This window comes from Brassica oleracea, chromosome C6 (genome assembly GCF_000695525.1).
Source record: "Brassica oleracea var. oleracea cultivar TO1000 chromosome C6, BOL, whole genome shotgun sequence".
Classification (NCBI taxonomy): Eukaryota; Viridiplantae; Streptophyta; class Magnoliopsida; order Brassicales; family Brassicaceae; genus Brassica; species Brassica oleracea.
In genome coordinates, this window is record NC_027753.1 from 1,680,997 (window position 1) to 1,704,013 (window position 23,017).

At 34.6% G+C, this 23,017-nt stretch overlaps 2 protein-coding genes across 3 annotated transcripts; both read left to right on the top strand.

Annotated features, from left to right (window-relative positions):
• Positions 1–3,317: 3,317 nt before the first annotated feature.
• On the top strand, positions 3,318–4,843 carry LOC106296368 (tubby-like F-box protein 6; the record flags this gene model as incomplete). Its single annotated transcript, XM_013732493.1, is given in 4 exon segments — positions 3,318–3,631; positions 3,705–3,792; positions 3,872–4,004; positions 4,099–4,843. Coding segments are annotated over 4 exon segments (1,184 nt in total), but the record flags the coding sequence as incomplete, so codon positions are not given.
• Positions 4,844–4,919: 76 nt separating this feature from the next.
• LOC106296369 (CBS domain-containing protein CBSX3, mitochondrial) lies at positions 4,920–7,136 on the top strand. Of its 2 annotated transcripts, none has more exons than XM_013732495.1 (5): positions 4,920–5,259; positions 5,967–6,048; positions 6,427–6,500; positions 6,604–6,664; positions 6,752–7,136. In XM_013732495.1, the coding sequence occupies exons 1-5, from the start codon at positions 5,014–5,016 to the stop codon at positions 6,892–6,894; spliced, it is 606 nt and encodes a 201-aa protein (XP_013587949.1). In that variant the 5' UTR covers positions 4,920–5,013; the 3' UTR covers positions 6,895–7,136. The 2 variants fall into 2 exon arrangements, with proteins under 2 accessions (XP_013587949.1, XP_013587948.1); XM_013732494.1 differs by having other exon boundaries at positions 4,963–5,268; positions 6,752–7,128.
• The last annotated feature ends 15,881 nt before the right edge of the window (positions 7,137–23,017 follow it).

A 23,017-nucleotide genomic window follows, 5' to 3' on the forward strand; every position in this document is an offset into this window, starting at 1 on the left:
TCCTACTGCAAATACAGACATGAAAATTTTACTCCAAGAACGGGGCACATTATTGCACGACCTCAGAGAGAATTTGGACAAGGCGCAGAAACATATGCAAGCTTCAGCTAACAAGCACAGGCGTGACGTTCACTTCCCGCCTGGACAATGGGTGTATCTCAAACTATGTCCTTACCATCAGTCGTCGTTTGCTCGGTGTCGTAATGAAAAGATAGCTCCACGCTATTTTGGACCTTATGAGATTGAAGCAAAGATTGGCAGTGTTGCTTACAAATTGAAATTACCAAAGGAGAGTGTCATCCATACAGTCTTCCATGTTTCACAACTCAAGATAGCAGCATCGGAACCTGCGAAAGTGCAGCCTATTCCATTGGTCTTATCTCCTTCGCTAGAATGGTTGGTTGAACCTGAATTGGTGCAAGATATTAGGAAAGCAGCAGATGGCAGATACTGAAGTTCTCATCAAATGGACTGGTCTTTTAGATTTTGAATCCACATGGGAACCGGTCTCTCGTCTCTTGGTGCAGTTTCCTCACTTTCACCTTGAGGACAAGGTGGCGTCTCTACGGGATAATGATAGGCTTTGGGTCCCTTACGGTTATATGCAGCAGAAGAAGAGAAGCAAAGGACGTAAGGCTCATACGTTTGATAACGAAGGAAGTGGCTAAATCGTTTAGAAAAGTCTGAGTTCCTCTAGATGAGTGAGAGGGTTTCAATAATAATGCTCTGTGTGATGTTATGTCGTTTTGATATTGTCGTTGGTGGCAATTAGTATTAAACAACTTTGAATTCTTTTTGTTATCAAATCAAATAATAATTGATTGTCTTATCTCTACCTTCTCTCTCTTCTCCTCTCCTTCTCTCTTCTGATTTTCTTGTAATTTCTTCTGATTTCCTTATCCTTTTTGTTATAGATCTCGGTAAGCCACCTTTGAGCTTATCAAAACTCCGGAAAAAACTCAGTTCGCCGATGGTGGTGACAAGAATCGGCGACGACAGGGTTAGGGTGGCAGATCTGCATCGACGAGAGAGAATGTGTCTTTAGGCTTGTTGCAGATCTTCATCAATGACAGAGCAGTAAGACTAGAATTTTCTATTTCTGAAGATCGGGAAATTTTTGTTTTATGATTTAGTTATGAAGAAAATATCTAGGAGTAAATAAAGAAAGAGAAAGTAATGATATGGTAACAAAAGAGAAAGTCTTGTTTGAGGGTACAATGGACAATCAACTCATTAAATGTGTGTTTGAATGTGTCATGTGATATTAGAAAATGAGAATGTGCTTGCAGGAGTAATTGTCTCATTGTTTTTTTAGTTCATTTCTCAAGTTTAAGGATCATTTCCTTGAGTACAATTCACAAAGTTATAAATCAAATAGATCAAAAAAGTCACGATCTATTTACTTTTCTACTAGATAACCCATTTTCCAATAAAAACTTAAAATAGTACATTCTTCTAATTGCAACTAAAAAGTGTCCATTTTTCAAGTTGAGCTTTTAAAACTACTACCCCTTAAAGTTAAAGCATTTAGAAATTCTAGTCGGATAGTATCAATATTATTAAAACATGATCATTGCTAATTTTTGCCCTTATAACTACTTGGCATATTACTTATTTTGCCATTGGTTTTTTCAGAGTTAAAATTGTCATTAAGAGCATAATCATAATTTGCTTAGTGGACTAACATATTAATCTAACCACAAAAAATTGAAACCGTAACTCGCTACTTTAATAACCCTTTGATGCGTATATGTTTAATGTATCCTCCTTTATGAACTCATTTATAACCATTTGCTATCAATTTATTTTCTTATCAAAGAGTTTCTTGACAAAGAGTTTCTTGACAGGTTTTACACGATTCTAATAATAATAGCATTAATAATTAATATTAAAACTTATAAAGCGGGTGTATATCCTATATTACTCTACTCAAATGGTATATTACATAGTATATGGTTTAAATATGTTTACGTTATTTTTTTCAAAAAAAATATATTTACATTACATGCAACAATCGTTCCAAATTAAGCTTTGTATACCTTATATTATTCTATTCAAATAGTATACTACATAGTAAATGATTTAAATATGTTTACATTACATGCAACAATCGTTACAACTTAAGCTTTGTAATCATATTTTTCATGTTTTTTTTTTGCAATAATATAATTGACATCCTTTTTCTTCCCCTAAAGAACCTATCTTCATTTTCATGCCTCACTTCTAAACTTCTTTTTATAAATAAAGCGAACAAACTTTAGCTTAAGGTCGATTCCAAACTTTTGGATGTTCATTCGAGAATGCGGATCTTGTTTGGTATCAATTTTTAGATATAGCAATTTAAAATCCGTTCAAGTATATAAGTCGGATCTAATCAGGTACGGGAACTAGAATTTCGAGTAGATTCCGAATCGTTTTTTTTTATCTAGATATTATTAACTAATAACATTAATAACTCAAAATGTTAATAAATACAAGAAAATATACCATGATTTTATTCAAACCTTATTACATAATTTAAAACATATCGCCTATATATACATATTATTTCCATAGAACATTAAACGTATAATAATTTGCACAAATATAATATTTTTGGTAAAATATTTAAATATAGAAACAAAATTAAAATATAAATTTATATCAAATAAATATGGTTTGTTTCGGAAATAAACACGCACTTTGAAAGAACGGATCAAAATCTAGTATAACTTAAGAAAAAAAAAAAAAAAAAAGCGAGTAAGCAAAATAGTATTCAAAAATGGAAGAGAGATAAATGCTAACTAGAGTAAATAACTAATAAATTCAATAGAAAGGAGCCGTAATGGGCCGCGCGTAGTGTTCCTTAACTTTCCATCTCCTCTTTCCTCGTCCAATTGCAGTTATCATCATCGTCCCCCTCCACACCTCGTCCGAATCGAAGCTAACGACATCGGAGGAGCGTGGTGGTGGTGGTGGCTCTATCTACACATTCGAGGAGACTTTTTCAATTTTTAATTCATAGGAATTCACCCAATTCTCATTCCCGATCCATCGTGCTTCCCCATGGATTTGTCGCTTCTGTTGGTACATTCATCCTCTCTCTCTTGTTTCTCAATATGCTTTCAATTTTTTTTATTAATTAATAAATCTTTCTCGGGGCTCTCTACACGGTAATGGCGGGGAAGCCGGATCCATGCCCCTTTTCATCATTTTCATATTCGAAACTGAGACATTTTTTTTTTTTATATCTTTGTTGTTTGAAGCTCCTTCCGTAACAACATTTCTTGGGTTTTGATTTTGTGTGGCTCAACCAAAATCAAACCAAAGCAAAGCAATGCCTTTCAAGAAGATGGTTCGTGAGCTTTGGGGTCGTAACAAAGCCGTCGGAAGGTCTCACATTGCTCCTGAAGCGTCTTCTTCTGCGTCGTCTTCTCCATCGACTGAACAGAGCATTTGGGTTGATTTGCCTCCTGAGTTGCTTCTTGACATCATCCATCGGATTGAGTCTGGACAGTCTTTGTGGCCTGGGAGGAGAGACGTCGTTGCTTGCGCCTCTGTTTGTAGGTCGTGGAGGGAGATGACTAAAGATGAAGTTGTTAAAGCTCCTCAGCTCTCTGGTCTCCTCACTTTTCCTGTTTCGCTAACACAGGTGCTTTATTATATAACTCCTAGTTTTGTGTTGATCGTTGTATGACGTTATTTGGGTTCTACTTGTTTCTCAGCCTGGTCCTAGAGATGCTCCGATTCAGTGCTTTATCAAACGAGAAAGAGCCACTGGGATATACCGTCTCTACCTCGGTTTAAGCCCTGGTAGTAGTTTACTCCTTTTCTTTGGATTTGGAGTCTTTGTAGAGTGTATTTATGTGAGTTTTGTTTTTGTAATTTGCAGCTCTTTCTGGCGACAAGAGTAAGCTCTTACTGTCGGCTAAGAAAGTCAGGAGGGCGACCGGTATGGAGTTTGTTGTATCCTTGTCGGGAAATGACTTCTCAAGAAGTAGCACTAGTTACATTGGGAAACTTAGGTTTGTATGTGCTAAAGCTAAAGACTCAGTTTCTTCTCGCCTTGATTGTTCTTATCGTCATGCCATTAGTAAGTTTTGTTGTTTTTGTGGATAGATCTAATTTCCTTGGAACTAAGTTCACGGTCTACGAAATCCAACCACCTCCGGTTTATTCCGAAAGATCGTCTAACCGGAAACTACCACCATCCATGCGTGTGTCTCCATGGGTATCATCTTCAACTCAGAGTTACAACATGGCGTCGATCTTGTATGAGCTGAATGTCCTCAGAACCAGAGGTCCAAGAAGAATGCAATGTATCATGAACAGCATCCCTGTTTCTTCGATTCAAGAAGGCGGACAAGTTCATTCTCCGACCGAGTTCACAAACCTAGGAAATAAGAAGAACAAGAAGAAGTCGGTGATGGATTTCTGCACAGGGAACATGGGAGGAGAATCCGTTGTAAAGGAACCATTAGTCCTGAAAAACAAGTCACCGAGATGGCACGAGCAGCTCCAGTGCTGGTGCCTAAACTTCAAAGGACGAGTCACGGTCGCCTCCGTGAAAAACTTCCAGCTAATTGCAGCTGCTGCAGAAGCGGGGAAGAACATGAACATACCAGAGGAGGAGCAAGAGAGAGTGATATTACAGTTTGGGAAGATAGGGAAAGATATTTTCACCATGGATTATCGTTACCCGATCTCCGCATTCCAAGCGTTTGCCATTTGTTTAAGCAGCTTCGACACGAAGCCTGTCTGCCAATGAAATCATTTTCTCTGTTTGCAGTTTGTTGTGTGTTTGATGAATGTTGTACATACTTTTCCTTCTTGGAACAAAAAAAAAAGTCATATCTGTTTTTTTCCAACTTCATCTACTTGAAATTATTTAACTAATGAGGAATTAACGTTTGGTTTAGGCAAGGTATGTTCTTAGTCTTTATTTGGAAGCAAAAGATTTACTACAAATCTCGAAAAAGCTTTCCTTTATTACATAACTCAACTCCTTGTTTCTCTCATTGCAAAAGATTAAAGATGAAAGCTTTTGTGAGAGGTCTAATAGCAAGAGCTAATCTTGAGATGCCAAAGATTCAGAGGAAATGGGCATGGAAGGAATCGGCCGGTTTTGGTGGCGTTACTCCGCCTCCTCCGCCGCCGGAGAAAGGGTTGGAGAATTTGACGGTGGCGGATGTCTTGTTGACAAAAGACACTGACGGCGGCGGCGGCGGCAAAGTTGACACGTTGATCTCCTGCCGTACCAACGACACCGTTTTTGACGCAGTTAAGAATGTTCGTTCACTAACTCCTTTTGTTTCCGTTACTATTAGTAGCTCAAGCCCATGCATCCACCACGTTACATACGCATTAAGTGTTAGTGCGTGTACAAGTTGGGGTGTTCTCCAACAAACAGGGGTTTCTTTCCAACTTATTTTTAATTTTAAAAAATATCTCTCTTTATGTTCTCTTTCTACCCAAACCTAAACTAAACTTGAATTAAGTTATAGAAGTTGGTCACAAATCTCAAACTAAAAGCATATGACTCCATTATTACTTAACATATATATTATTTTTACCAAAGGGTTTGCAAACTAAACTTTGTTTATTAGTGTTCGGTTTCGTTGCCTACTCCACGTTGTTCTGTGTGAATGCGTCCCACCAAATAAGACGTGGTTAAATTCTACATTCAGTGGAATATATAATACAAAGACTTTGAGTACATTACATATTTTCTTATGTCATGCATACACTTATAGGATTTTGTTTCTTTGTTTTTGAGAACAATATTTGATATATATGTTTGAATTTGGATTGCACGTAAAACAAATCACTGGAATATATTTATTTTGGTTACATTATATTTGATCGGAACAATGTTCGTATATGCATATAAGTAATGCACTCGTGCTTGTGTTTCATGTAAAAGAATAGATCGTAATATATTTTCTTATAAGCAGTAACTGTTTTTTGTTATATTAAACTAAAATCAGATGGCAAAGCATAATATTGGATCGTTGGTCGTGCTAAGACCTGGAGACCAGCAATACATTGCAGGAATTGTCACAGAGAGAGGTGAAGGCTTTCTTTTTTTTTTTAATCTTTTTTTTTGTGCACCGGGTGAAGGCTTTCTTTAATTATGTTATTTCCGACAAAAAGAGCACTTCATATCTTGAAATTTTGCAGTTACCGGTATACAAAAAAAAATCACATTACCCCAACCCCCAGAGAATGTACTCATGTGATATGAACACATCTTATTCACTAGCATTCCATAATTTGTGATGATAAATGTGATTAATCGTATCTTCTTGATTCACGGGAAAATAGTTGTTGTATTAAGTAAAAATAGAATGGTGAATACCTATCAAATCACAGTCGGAATTTAAGTTATCTGCGTCTGACAAATTTTCCTATTTTATAATCGAAATGGACTGGTGGATTGTGAAACAGACTATATGAAAAAGATCATTGGGGCGGGAAGATCATCAAAGGTTACAAAAGTTGGAGAAGTTATGACAGATGAGGTCAAAATAAACATAACATACTATATATTTTAAGTTAATATCTCGGATTTACTTGATTTATCGAGTTAAAGTTATTAAAAAGTTTGGGAATTACTTTGGCCAGAGCAAGTTGGTCAGTGTTTCGTCGGGGACAAACATAATCAAAGCAATGCAGCTTATGTCAGGTAATTTAATTTTTTTTAAATATATATATATATATGTTGAATGTATATGTAATCCAAGATGTAAATTATGTTTTGTAAATGGTGTAGAGAATCATATAAGACATGTACCGGTGATTGACGGTAAGATAGTGGGGATGATCTCTATGGTTGATGTCGTTAGAGCAATTGTAGACCATCAAAATGGCGAGCTCAAGCGCTTGAATCAGTTCATCAAAGGAGACTATTACTAGTTCAAACTCAACAGAAGAAATCAAGTGCGCAGATTCTACAATAATATCGATATTTATGTAAATACTATCAATAATCTTTAAAACACTTACCACCCCCATGATGCAGTCCTTAATTTTCTTTTTACAAAGAAAAAAACTAACAAAACCCTATCCGATTGAAGAGCCAGCCGGCGTCATCTAAGGAGGACAAGTCGCTGACCACCGGAGCTTTACCGATTTATTCTAAATAGAAAATTGATCTGATAGTTTAACCGATATACCACCAACTATTCAAACTATTGGTTAACATGACGACATACATAAACTAACATGTGTTATGTAGTCAAGATCATAATATATTGGATTTCGGAATCCAACAACCCAATCTTCAAAATCCCATCTAAATCAAAAACTGATTAAAACCAATTTTATTGATTCTAACCAGTTAAGATTTATACGTTAAATTGAAATTTTTTTAGATGTGTGGTCCTTTATTATCATTTAATTTATTAATATTGATTTGAAACTATTACATCATAGAAGAAAATTGACATATGAAGTACAAAGAGAAATGTAATGATATTTTTTCACACTGTAAATAGCGGAAATAAATTTTGATGAGATACTAACAATACTATGACGAGTTTGTTAAAATCTAAGATAAATATCTAGACGTTCAGTACATACACTAGCAGTCATACTTATAAGACCTTTTAAGATATAACACTTTTCATAATTTAAAGAGATTTTTCTATTTGATTGATTTTGTCAATTTTGTTCATTATTAGCTTTGAGAAGCCGTGATGAATATATTGAAGCAAAACGCATGCGAAAGCCCTAAACGGATTAGTAGATAGAAACTTCAACACCAAAAACCAAGAAAAACTCGACCTAAAATTTAAGAAATAAGAACCTGGTGACTAAAAGTGAAAACCTTATGCCCAGAAACAATTGTTGCAGATTTGCATCAGATCCACCGATACCTATGAGAAGACCGAGTTCTCGCGTTCAAACACCATATCTTCTAATGAAGAAGACTCCTAGTAGATCTAGTATGAAAAACACCGAAAGGTATTGGATGCATCTGGAAACCATCAACAAATACTCACTTCTATATCTATCAAAATCAGAGTCAAATCAAGAAAAAAAGCTATACCATGACATATCGTAAATTTTTACACTTTCATATAAAATCGAAATTTCAAAATAAACTAAATACAAACAAAAGGCACAATGTGATAGCTTAAAAACTACCGAACATCGGCCGTAAGAGATTAAAAATAAAAATAAGTTTTTGAGAAAAGGCGGCTGTTTAGGATTTTCGATGTGTGATTTGTGAATCTGTGATGTATAGTTAGTGTTAATATTCAAAACATAAATAAGTGCAAACAAATGGACACTAGATGTCATGTCGTACAAAAAAAAACGAGTAAACGACACAACGGCCAATTCATATTTCAACAGAGTCTAGCGGTCCTGATCAATACATATACCGACGGTCTGTGAAAAAATATACATAAAAATACTTGACACATTGTTCACTGAAAGAGAAAGGATTGGGTAACTTTGTTTTTGCTATGAACATGTCTTCTGAGTCAAGGTAGAGAGGTCCATGAGTATTAATGATGTTTTGTACATAGGTAGCTTAACATGAGAAGTTAATAACATTAATAAGTTTGTTTTGGGTCGTAAATAAAGTTTTCAAACTTCATTGGTAGACTATTATTTGGTTTGCTCAACATGAATTGTCTCTTTTAGTGACGTGTTAGCATTACTGGAAAATGTTCTTAGACAATAAGATAGTACAAGATAATGCAACTATATTGTTGTGAGTTCAATGTACAGTTTTTTATAAACACTTAAGCGTAATGTCTACTTGAGACTTCATTGAGTTTCACTCTGACTTGAGTGTGTTTTCCAAACTTACACAAGTATTCCTTATAAAAACATAAGATAGAAAAAGGGTTAATGATAGTATAAAAGATAATCGACAAATGGTATTGATTGAGCATCTGTTGTGATTTGTGAACCCTGTTCCATTACGTTGTCTACTGGCGTCATGTAACTCGATGACCATCTCTTTTCTCCCTTTCTTTGAAAGAATCAAGCGTTAAAAGAAATGGTAATGAATTGTGCATAAGATTGACCAACGTTCTTGGTACGGCCCTATATAGGCTGTTTCTCACTGGATCGCTTGAAGAGGACGTGGATGAATAATAGAAGATGATGAAGGACTTTACCGACTGCTCAGAGGTTGTTTAGCTATTCCTGAGACACAGGTGTGCCTTGCTTGGTGTCTGTTGAAAAAACGGATCGGATAGAGCAGAGTTGCAGCTAATAATTTGAGAAATAGTGCAAGAAACAGAACACCGGATTTAACGTGGAAAACCCCAAAAGGTAAAAACCACGGACAAAGTAGAAGAATTTATTAGGAGGAAAATAATAGGAGTTACAACCTCTCAATTATAACAGAGAAACTGATTAATAATTCTCTTGTTATAACAGGAGCAAACGCTCAAACTCTCTAAATAATTTTCTCTCTTTCTCTCACTTATCTCTTTCTCACTTCTCTTGGTGATTTTTGATTTTTTTTTTGGGAATAATGAAATGGTTCACCATAGCTCTCCTTTTATAAGCATGAAGAAGGTGTTTGGTGAGCTTACAATCTTTGACAAAACCAACGTCAACAATTTCAGCCGCCTAACATCACCGCCCATGCCGACCATCATCACAACGTGATTTAACAATCTCCTACTTGAAGATTTGATTGAGGAGCAATCGGATCTTCGCACCATTCTTTCTACCTTGTCATTTCCATGTTGCTTACGTCTCCAGCAGGCCACAAGAGGATTGACACCAAATAAACTTGTTCGTATCAACTGGTTTCGTCATAAAATCTGCTATGTTTTCTTTTGTATGAATCTTCTGCATATCCACCGTGCCCTCTTCCACTTTCTCTCGAACAAAGTGATACTGGACTCGAATATGCTTGGTCTTTGAATGAAAGGCTGAATTTCTTGCAAGATGCACAGCACTTTGACTGTCATAAAAAAGAGAAATTTTCTCTTGTTTGTGTCCAAGTTCCTCCATCACCATCTTCAACCACATTGCTTCTTTACTAGCTTGTGTAGCTGCTACATACTCTGCTTCTGTTGTTGATGTAGCCACAATTGATTGCAGTTTTGAAACCCAGCTTACAACTCCGCTAGCAAAAAAACACATATCCCGTTGTGGATTTGCTTTTATCCAGATCGCCTGTATAATCTGAATCAACATAGCCTCTAACAACAAAATCTGAACCTCCATAACATAATGCAACATCTGAGGTTCCCTTAATGTATCGTAGGATCCTCTTTACGGCATTCCAGTGCTCTTTACTAGGATTCGCCATGTACCGACTTACTACTCCCACTGCTTGTGCAATGTCTGGTTGTGTACAAATCATTGCAAACATTAAGCTTCCCACTGCTGATGCATACGGTACTCGAGACATCTCCATCCTTCCTTCTTCACTGCTAGGACTCATATTGGAGGATAACTTGAAATTAATAGGAAGTGGGGTAGAGATTGCCTTACAATCTTGCATGTTGAACCTCCGCAAGATTTTCTTTAAATAACTTTTCTGTGACAGCCAAATCTTCCTATTATTTCTGTCTCGGTGAATTTGCATCCCTATAATCTTGTTTGCTGGTACCAAGTCCTTCATCTCGAACTCCCTAGCCAACTGTGCCTTCAATTCTTTGATACGATCATTGTTGGGGCCTGCTATCAACATGTCGTCTACATACAACAACAGAGTAATGAACTCTCCTTCATCAAACCTCTTGAAATATGCACAAGGGTCAGCATGAAGTCTGATGTATCCAAGGCTCATAATAAAGGAATCAAATCTCTTGTACCAGCATCTTGGCGCCTACTTTAGACCGTACAGAGATTTGTTCAACCTGCAAACCAAGTTCTCTTGTTCTTTTTCTTCAAAACCTTCTGGTTGGAGCATATAAATTTCTTCCTCAAGATCTCCATGAAGAAAGGCTGTTTTTACATCTAACTGCTCTAGATGTAAGTCAAACGTAGCGCACATTTCCAGTAGTATTCGAATGGTTGTAAATCGAACTACTGGTGAAAAAATTTCATTGAAGTCAATGACTTCCTTTTGAGCATAGCCTTTTACCACCAATCTAGCACGATACCGCTCCACTTGATCATCACCATTTCGCTTGATCTTATAGAACCATTTGTTTCCAATGGCTTTTCTTCCTTGCGGTAATGGTACGAGCTCCCAAGTTTTATTTTTATGTAGAGCTTCAATTTCTTCTTGCATTGCTTCCATCCACTGAGATACATCTGAACGGCTCATTGCTTCTTGGAGACTTGATGGCTCTCCTTCCTCAGTTAAAAGACAGTATGCAACATTGCAGCTTATATCATAATCTTTGTGCCAAGCTGGTGTAGTTCTTACACGTTTTCCTTTACTAAGTTCTTCTTCCAACTCGGCAGGTTCTGCTTCCTCGTGTTCTGGTGTTGCTTCAGAAGAATTCTCCTTTTCCACTTGTACTGCTACAGTCTCTGGCATTTCTTTTGAACTGCTATTTTCTTCTTCGATCTTTTTATCTTCAGTGAAGATAACATCCCTGCTGATTATAACCTTGTGGGCAGTGGGATCCCATAGGCGATACCCCTTTACTCCATCAGTATATCCCAAGAACAAGCACTTTCTAGACTTTGGATCTAGTTTTGTAGTTTCTTGGGTATTGTACATTACGTATACTGGACTTCCAAATATATGAAGATCTGAATAGTCTACTGGCTTTTCCGTCCACATCTTCATCGGTGTTTTCAACTCAATTGCAGTCGATGGCGAGTGATTTATCACATAATAGGCGGTGTTGACTGCTTCTGCCCAAAACTTCTTTTCTAAGCTTGCAGCTCCCAACATTGCTCTTGTTCTTTCTAACAGAGTTTTGTTCATCCGCTCTGCCACTCCGTTTTGTTGTGGAGTGTATGATGTACTGAACTGCCTTTTGATGCCCTCTTCTTTACAGAATTTGCTAAATGCATCACCAGTGTATTCACCTCCATTATCTGACCTCAAACACTTGATCTTCTTCTCAGATTCAAGCTCCACCCGTGCTTTGAAAACTTTGAAAACTGAAAACACATCTGCCTTACTCTTGATAGGATAGACCCAACATCTCCTGGAGTAGTCATCGATGAAGGACACAAAGTACTTCGCTCCTCCTAGTGATATGATGGGTGCTTGCCACACATCAGAGTGAACCAATTCTAGGACAGCTTTACTTCTAGAATTTGATGTGCTAAACTTCAACCGATGTTGCTTGCTTGTTAAACAATGTTCACAAAAGGATAGTGATACATTTGTGAGACCCGGAAATAACTTCTTCTCTGCAAGAATTTTCATGCCTTGCTCAGACATATGCCCAAGTTTTTTATGCCACACTGTTGTACTTTTCTCGCTGGAACTGCCTGAAGCAACTGATGCTTCTGATTCTGACAGAGTTTCTCCTTTCAACATGTATAACTTCACAGCTATCTTCTCTCCTTTCATAAGCACAAGTGCTCCTCTAATTACTTTTAGAGTTCCATTTTCAACTTCGACTTTGAAACCAATGTCATCAAGTTGCCCCACAGATAATAAATTCTTTTTCAGGCCTTCCACATGTCGCACGTCATGAATAGTACGAAATGTACCATCATACATCTTCATCTGAAAGGATCCAGTGCCAATGATCTTAAGTTCATGATCATTGCAACTGTACACAGATCCTCATATTTATGAAACCATTCTCTTCTAGAGGTTATGTGATATGTAGCTCCTGAGTCGAACAACCATATATCAGCAAACCTTCACCTATTTTCGCTTGAAAATGTTGCTTCACAACACAGAGCTATTCCATTGTCTGAAGTGTTTGCTACATTTCCTTGAGGGTTGGAATTCTTTAATTCCCAACAATCCTTCTTCAAGTGACCCTTCTTGCCACAATGGTAGCATTTTAAAGTCTTCTTACTTCTTGACTTTGATCTACCATGTTTGTGACTCCCCCTTGAGCTGTGTTCCATTGATCTCCCTCTCATCACTGTTAATGCCTCTACTTGTGAATTTTCTCGTCTGTCTTCCTTACTTTTGCGCCGACTTTCTTCTTCTAGAACTGCAGCTGCAACATCATCAAAGACTAGACTGTCGGTGGAGACATTATTTTTTAAGTTGATGATGAGTTGATCATATGAATCTGGTAGACTTTGAAGTAGAAGCTCAGCACGTTCTTGTGATTCTACTTTATAACTCAACGAAGTGAGTTGAGAAAATAAAGTATTCAAGGTGTTGATGTGCTCCGTCACTGAAGTAGATTCTCCCATTCGAAGGGTATAAAGCTTCCTCTTGAGGAAAATTTTATTGTGCAGCGATTTGGCCTCGTACAATTTTGCAAGGTGATCCCATATCTCCTTTGCAGTCTTCTTCTCCTCTATGCTTGACAGTACTCCATCTGCAAGAGCCAGATGAAGATTTGCAATAGCATTCCCGTCCATTTCGTTCCACTTATCATCATCTGTGTATGTAGTCGGTCTTGCACTAATGGCCGCTAAACAACCATCTTTTCTCAAGATAGCTTTCATCATCAACTTCCACAGCGCAAAATTACTGCCGTTGAATTTCTCAATCTCAAATTTTGCCGCCATTGCTTCTTCCAGAACCTGGCTCTGATACCACTTGTTGAAAAAACGGATCGGATAGAGCAGGGTTGCAGCTAATAATTTGAGAAATAGTGCAAGAAACAGAACACCGGATTTAACGTGGAAAACCCCAAAGGGTAAAAACCACAGACAAGGTAGAAGAATTTATTAGGAGGAAAATAATAGGAGTTACAACCTCTCAATTATAACAGAGAAACTGATTAATAATTCTCTTGTTATAACATGAGCAAACACTCAAACTCTCTAAATAATTTTCTCTCTTTCTCTCACTTATCTCTTTCTCACTTCTCTTGGTGATTTTTGATTTTTTTTTGGGGATGAATGAAATGGTTCACCATAGCTCTCCTTTTATAAGCATGAAGAAGGTGTTTGGGTGAGCTCACAATCTTTGACAAAACCAACGTCAACAATTTCAGCCGCCTAACATCACCGTCCATGCCGACCATCATCACAACGTGATTTAACAATGTCTAGGATGAATCACCGAAGATCACTCTTCTTAGTACGATATAGAACACGTCCACCTAAGTGAAAAATACAAAGTCTCAAGAACAATCTCGATTTGCACCAAAAATCAGTTTTATTAAAAATGACGATTTCTGTACAGTCTCTTCTCTCTTCTCCGTTGGTGCCTTCCTATAACAACTTGGTTCATCATCTCCTGATGCTTGGACTGACCTCGGTTACAGAGGAAAAGAGAGGCAAAATATTATTCTTATTAGAGATAATGATTATTTATCTCCAAGGACACATGTCTTATTTATAATAATTATATCATCCTTGTCATCTCATACTTGTCGATATGTGCTTTAAAAGGGAAATATATATGTCTTAGGTTTGTAGTATAAATATATGTGAGCACAAGTGAATAAAATTAATTGAATCTTTCACTCTCATATTATGCCCTATCTTCTACTTTCTCTTTCTCTCTTTTGTTACAGACACACAGAATAATATAATATAATATATTTCCTCATCCGATATTCAACGCCTTATCAGCATGAATGCTATTATGCCAACAAGTTGAGGTTTAATTTATGTTTTCCTATATATTTCAATTATTTGAATTTTATTATTGTTCCGGGGTGATAGATTATGCCTTCTCCTTTTTTTGGGTACAAACACATTACCTTCCCCAACTGATCATTATGGTAAGCTATGTAATATACTATTAGGATAGGCTCTTGAACTGGATTTGATGGAACATGGATAATCCTTGCGAAAAGAGAATCATGAGATTCAATCTCTTCCAAGGCTTTTAGATTGATGTGGGACACAAGAGGTATGAATGAGCTCTTGATACTACAAAGCTTCTGATCCAGATATTACATACTAAATTAGAGAACCCAAAGCTGGATATTGCACACCAGAAAGCTTCTAAATCTGGACAGATGCAGGAAAAAAGAACAAGTTTTTTTTTTGATGGAAATGATTGATAGATTAGAAATAAGGTTCTGGGTACAATATATGGCAATGAGCTTTTACATGCACAAGTCCTTGAAAACATAAAAAACACAACCCCCTTGTCCCACACGCCTAAAGAAAACCCAAGACAAGTTTTTAAAGGAAAACATAACATAAAAATACTTAGAAATATCATAGAACTTAAATAAATAAATTGGACCAACAATAGCATATGGTAAGGACAGCTGTGGCCTCGTTAAAAAAATAACTTGGAAAACCGAGTGGGACAAAACCAAGTTAGGGAAAAAGAGCACACACAACAGTCTTTGTTAAATATTGATCAGCTGGTTGAATAGAACTTCACTAAGGTGAAGGCTTCTTGACTTCTTGATTGGAAATTTGGTCCAGGCATTCTTATTTCTTTTCAATAGACTTAAGCATTCCAGTAAGAGCTTCCTTGAGCTTCTTGGCTCTTGCACGATTCAATGGACCTTCTGGCATGACTAAGACATCGTCATTAGCAATCTCCTCTTGAACTGGTTCAGGTTGCATTCCCATGATCACATCACTATGCCTTCATGATCAGAAAATCGCGTGGTTGGCTTTGAATCCGTGAAAAAAATGGTCAGAATTGTAGACTATGTCTCCTCGGACCATATGGAAGGCTTTTCCTCCTTGAATAAAAAACATGGTCAAAATGGTAGACTTTGTCTCCTCGGACCATACATAAGGCTTTTCCTCCTTGAATAAAAAAAATCAAAATGGGAGTCTATGTCTCGTTGGATCATGTGGTAGGCTATGCCTCCGATTTTATTTATGTTCTTTAAATTTCTGCATTTAAATTATGCCTTTAATTTCTGCCTTTAAGTTATCCATTTAAATATGGATTTATTATATTCTTATACACTATTCTATGAATATGATTATCATGTCGAATTTTACAAAGCTCGAAATAACTTCCCTGGATATTACTGTGAATAATTATATGATCTGGGCAATAGGTGCAAAGATGCACCTAAGTGAAAATGAGCTTTTGGAAGTCATCGATAAGTTGAAAATTGTATCGTATGAGAAAAAAATAAAACTATAATATTTTACACCACTTCAATGATGGTTTATAAGATGAGATGTATCATGAGAAAAGATCATGAAGAACTTTGATTTATTAAATCTTTGAAGAATTTACCAGATAGATGGAGTTGATGTAAATCCTCTGTGTAAATTAAAAAAAAAATCATGACAATAAACTATCATGTCCGTCCCACTGATTCTGCTCCATTCTTTGAAGTGAATGTTGCATCATCCAGTTATAATTATTGGAAAGAATGAGGACATGGATGTGGTAGAAATCACTATCGTGGTCGTGGAAGAGGACGAGGATGAGGAAAAAGATTTCTTCCCTATGATAAAAGAAATAATAGGAACTCACACAAAAATGAAAGTGGTCGGGATGATAAAAAGCAAACATAAAAGGTTTGCTACATATACGGTATGAAGGAGCATTGAGTACGTATTTGTCTTACGTTATATATTTAACTGATCTGTATCGAGAATCAAAAAGAAAAAGAGAAATGAAGTGAAATAAACTTTATCTCTTATGAACCCGGACCATCTTTTCATGGCTTCAATAATTATACTCATCTTGATGTTTCAGATTTTCTGGTTGATCCAAAAAATAAAAATGAAAATATCGATCCGACATAAGATTTATTATCATGAAGAAGATAAAGTTTATTATTTTATATTTTAAATAATGCTTTTTATTGTGAAATAAATATTATATTCAATGTTCATATCATTGCCTATTTTGTGAGTTAAATTGGAAAGATGCAAGATTTTGAGATTCAAGATGAAGATATATATTTGGCAGATAATGCTTCACTGTGCATGGTTATTAGCGGTAGTAAATATTTCTCTTATCTCAAAATAAATATTAGTTTGGAAATCATAAGTATAATATATCTAGTAATGCAAAAATTATTATAAGCTCTAGAACAACTTATGATGGAAAGACATGCAAAATAAAAAGATCACAAAAGTATATATGGTATAAACCTGAAATTTACTAATATATAGTTATATCCAATAATGTTATCGGCACTATTGTAAAATATTGAAAGACCCGAAGTTTTTCACATATAGCATGTCTTAAAGAAAATAGAGAAAGCTATCATGAGAGATAAATTATTAAACAAGTTCACTGGATGTAATTTCTTTAAGCAGACCCCAAATCAAAATTTCACACTAAAGAATTTGAAACATAATTTATGCCAAATAATGGTTAACTGGATAAGTTATTGGTTCTAGAGTGGGATTCAGTACAAGATGGATGGTCATGAAGTGTCATCATCTTGAGGAGGATAATTAAAGAATCCATGTGTGTGGAACATCTAGAAGATTATGTTCACACTTGAAAATGAACTTGATAAAGTAAATTCAAGTAAGATGAAATAACATCTCCATGATCGGGTATAAACATGCAATTGTGCATGAGACATATACAATCAAAAAGTATAAAGTATATGGAATAATTTGAGATATGCTCGCAAAGTTTCTAGAAGCATATAAGTAGTTGATGTATAAGATATGTGAAATGGATTATCATGAAAAGTTATGGATCATAATATAAATGAATATGAAGTTGAAGTTGAATGAAGTACAACAACGATAAAATCACTCTTCCTTCTCACGTTTCATCACCTTCACTCGATATAAAGAGGGATCATGAATCTACCATTGTGTATGAGTGTAGAAAGAAATGATTAGTCAGAAGTGAAATGAGGAAATCAAGTAGATGTATAGCTCGTAAGAAAAACGAGAAATTTTGAACCAGAAGTCCAAACATCTAAAAGATGTATATTTCTCTAGAGAATGAAATAAAAAATGACCTTGCGGTACGAACACTACAAGAAAATGAGTGTATTGTAACAATTTTTTTTTAGTCACAATGAAAGATATTCCGTCACAATATCGACATTGTGTCGTATTTGTAACCGTTTGTATACAGTTTCAATGCAATCGTAACAAAAAAATTTGGTATCAAAAACATAACAGGGTAGCAACGTATTGAGACAGTAACTATTTCGATACAAGTCGTGACGATATATAAAAGTAACAAAATAGCAAAAATGACCAACTAATAATCAAGTCACAAAATCGTCAATTTATGTGACCATTACACCGTTTTCAGTTTCGTCACTCGGTGTGATAGAACATTGGTCTCCAATTGTCACAATCGAGGACTAATACGTCGCCACTAAACAGTCTAAATTTGCTACAAATTGGCAGTCTCAAATATGTTGTGTACTATCACTGAAAATTCGTCACAATTCGGTCGTACGAGCTACTGATTTCTTATCTCAAAATTTTCATAAATTTTGTCACAAATCAGTCTTAGTTAGATACTTATATTTTGTCTCGTATTTTCACTATTCTTCATTAAACAACCATCACAAATCCGTCTTAATTAAATAGTAATTTAGATGTAAAACTTGTAGTGATTATTTTTATAAACATTCTTCCATTATTAGACATATTACAATGTGCTTTTGATACAATTTATCAAAAAATTATGAGAAAGAAAAAAATTATTGAAAATAACAATTCCATAACATGAAAGATTCATAAATACAGTTTAAACTTGAACATCAATTAAAAATGAAAAAAAAAATCCTAGTATAAGTATAATAAAGAAAAAAAACTAAAAACCCAATAAAATAACACCAAAAACCAAAACCAGAAATAGTACCATAAACCAAACTAGTTTGTGTTGAATCAGAAAGCCTCCACCAGCTTCAACTCGTTTCTTGAGGAGTCCGCTGTCGAGTCATCTAAAATAGGAAAACAAATATAAAATTAGTTTCATCTATTGAAGGTTTTCACTTATCATTTTTCTCAGTATACATATATTCATTCCTAGCTAAATGACAAGAATACAAAACAATTCAATCCAGTGAGAGGAATAGTTTCCAGAGATTGGGTTCTTGCGATAGAGTATTTAGGGTTATAATTTTGACGGTGAGTTGTGGAGTTATATATTGAGGAAAACTGTAGGGTTTTTGACTGTTTAGTGGATATATTTAATCAATAAAAATCTTATTGTTGTACGAGGCTTTTAGCAAATTTTATGAGGGTGTATTTTAAAATTTGTTAATGTCACCTCTAATGATCGAAGGTTCCAAAACAAACTTTTATATGTAGATTTTTTTTTGTAAAAACTTTTGTATGTTGTTTTGTAAAATAAGTAACCTACTATATTCAAAAATAAACAAAAAATTAACATAAAAAATAAATAAATTAATCAAATTGTTCATCACTTATTTTTTCATCACTTAGTTCGATATCATGAATTCCATCTTCAGGCTCTGAACCAAGTTCTTATTCCTCTTCCATATAATCAGTATCTTCGGCTTGAACATGAACATGTGTTAGTATCTCAACGTGCACTGGATTTACATAAACAATTGGATTAACGTTTTCATATTGCGTTGCACTAAAATGAAAATTTCCTTTGACCAATTTTTTTCACCTTGGTTGTATCACAATTGTTGTTTTCCAGTATTAATCTTTTTTTCTGTTTCATCAGTGGATATGGAACATAACATACTTAATCTGCTTGTGTAGCCAAAATAAAATGATCATATTTACCATGTTGTTTGCCAACATTAACATCTATAATCCCTAACTTATTTATTCGTATGCCTCTTTCAGTAATTGAATCATACCAATCACATTTGAAAAGTACAACTTTAAGATGTACTCGTAGTGGGTAATGAAGCTCAAAATTTTATTTTTGTACTCCATAGAAATCAGGCTCTTCACTTAAGCCACAAGATGTTATGCCTTTAACACAAATTCCATAATTTTCATTAGTTCTATCTTTTCTATGGTCATATGTGTGAAATATATATCCCCGACAAAAATATATTGGCAAACAAGTAAGCAAAAATATGAACTAAAAGTCAAAGAAACCTATACGATAACGTCTAACATGTTAACGTAAACAAAATTAAAGGATTGAAAATCATCTAACAAACTAAAATTAAACAGAACATTATGAATTCAAATCAAACATAGTTTATCAGCATATATAAGAACTGCTGCTCATAAAAATTTAAAACAGAGTATACTACGTTGTTGAAAGTCTAACCAAGAAAAAGCAACACTTTCACTAGAAATACTTACGGAACTTTATTTTAGATTAAAATCAGGCCAAGAGCAAAATTTAATAAATGAGGCAAAATTATCTCACTATATAGTAAAACTAGAGCACCAACATAAACTGAAAGTGTAACAAAAATCTAAGCTAACTAAAGTTTATAAATTCATACTTCGTAACATACATCCTAATAGACACAATTCTAGTACATCAAAACTTGATGAGGCAAAAGCACCTCACTAAAAATATAAACATAGCACTACAAATCATGTAATGGTTGTAACGAATCATGTAATGGTTAAGTCACAAATCGCGAAAAAGATAACTGAAAACAACAATAAAATATCTTTATTTGGTGTTAATTAACGACTAAATTTGAGTCACGGTTACGTAACAAAATAGACTCATATTTCCGTCACAGTTTTGTATGTCACAATACCGTCACGGTCGTTACGTTTATTACTATAGTAACATTTACGTCTTTAATTGTGACAAAATATAGCAACGGCTTACATCGTCATAATATTCTGATGAAAAAACTACGAAATTAGGACGAAAAAACATAGTCATAACAACGTATTAAAAACATCATTAAATTGTGACGGAAACAGTTCGTCTCAAGATGCAGTCACATGCAATAACATTTTTTTTTTGTAGTGGAAAATTTTTTTTGTTACAAGGTCAATGGATAAAATTTATATAGATGTAGTATATGATATGTTTGGCAGCACATAAAGACTTGAGTTGCATCTCATTATTTTATAATCTACGAAGGATTAATGCTACTGAAATTATGTTCCTCGAAAACGTTATAAAACTCTGAAAGAATTATAAGGAAACAATTTTGGGATGAAAGATTAAAGTATTAAGATATCTCATAAATTTGGACATCTGTTCAAAGAGATGTTGTTTTACAAGATCATGGTAAAATCTAATATAAATAAATACTTTGGAGATACTAATGGTAATGAAGCATATCTGAGCATATATATATATCTTGCAAGTCTTATTTGATTAAATAGATTTTTAGATACTAATTTATTTGCAAGATACAACTCATCTCACTATCATAGACATTAGAACGAAATTGAGGATATATCCGTTCTCTCCAAGGTACGATCATTTAGGACTGATTTATCTTGGAAAATCCGAGTTTAGTATGGTTGATTTTACAGATGCATGATACTTATCATATCTTCATAAAGCTCAACCCAAACCGGCTACGTCTTTAGAACTGGTGGAACCGCGATTTCTTGGTGTTTCCATAAACAAACCTTGGTTGTGACTTTTTCGAATATGCATAACCTATTGCGTTTCACGAAGCATATCAAGAATGTGTGTGACTTAGGTCAATGAGTCATCACATACAAAAAAAAACAAGTGAAATAATTATTAAGAAGGAGCCAACAATTTGCTTTTGAAGATAACTAGGCTTGTGTTACTCAACTCAAAGAACGCTATATCAAAAGTGACATAACAAAACATATTCCCTCAAGATTTTTCCGGCGGGAGTTCGAGAAAATGAAGAACTGGACATTGTGTATGTATGGTCATGCGATAATCCGGCTGACTTGTTCACAAATGTTCTTCCCACTAAAAAATTCCAAAAACACGTCTATGGTATCGGAATGCGGCATTTACATGACTTATGAAAAAAAAACTATGTTTATTATTCTTAAGGGGTAATTACGTCGCTGTACTCTTTTCCCTCGTCATCGATTTTTTTTTCATGACTAGATTTTTAAGAAGGCAGTGCCTAATACAAGATGAATAATGAAAGATAAATATTAGAGATAATGGTTATTCATCTCCAAGAACACATGTCCTAGTCATAATAATTATATCATCTTCGTGAGCTCACACTTGTTGATATGTGCTTTACAAAAAATATATATATGTATATATGTCCTATCCCTCACTCTCTCTCTTTTGTTATAACACACACAAAATAATATAATATAATATATTTTTCATTTGATATTCAACAACTCTATATATAAAAAGGAAAATTTTATTTTTACCACTTTCATGGTACCACTTTTCTTCTTTACCACCACTTAAAAGACATTTTCAAAAATACTTTCCCCATTAAGTGGCAAAAGACTTTTATACCTTGTTATCTATATATATATAATAAATCATTATTTAAATTTCTTTTTGAAAATCGAAAATTATGTTTGACACTATTTTTTTTTTAAAATTTAAATCTTTTTAAGTATTTATTTATATATTTATTAGAATCCTAAATTTCACATTCCAAAAACCTTACCTCGCCCTTCAATTCTAAATCGTAAGTCTAGATTAGTTAATCCTAGAAGTATAAGTGTCTTTTACCCTTCATTAAAAGTAATGATAAAAGTGATTAGTGTAAACATGAAAAAAGGTACTATGAACGTGATATTTGCAGCAATTTCCTTATATAAAATATACATGCTAAGAAAAAGGTAAGATCTTTGGACTCCGAACTTCCCTTAAAGCCCAATAAATAATTTCAACATTTATAATTTAACTTGATTGATGTGAATCCATGACTGAAATCATCAAAAATCATCTACACATTCAAAATCTCATACTCTAGAAAGGGTTTTCTGCAAAAAAAACCTCAAAGTAGTTTTTTTTTTGCAATTTTATCCTCAATCACAAAAATCCATGGGTCAAACCATCAAGTGGCAGTCAATCCGCAATATAACCCTCCATTGTGTATACGTGTATTTGACTGTGTATAATTTTAATGGAACTCAATACTACATCGTTTTGATATTAATTTTTAATAAGAAAACTTGCAAAATAAAGAATCGAACCCTGCACCTCTTGAAAAACAATCCAACACCTTACCAACTTTGCTACACGATTTCTTCTCAAATTTAGGAG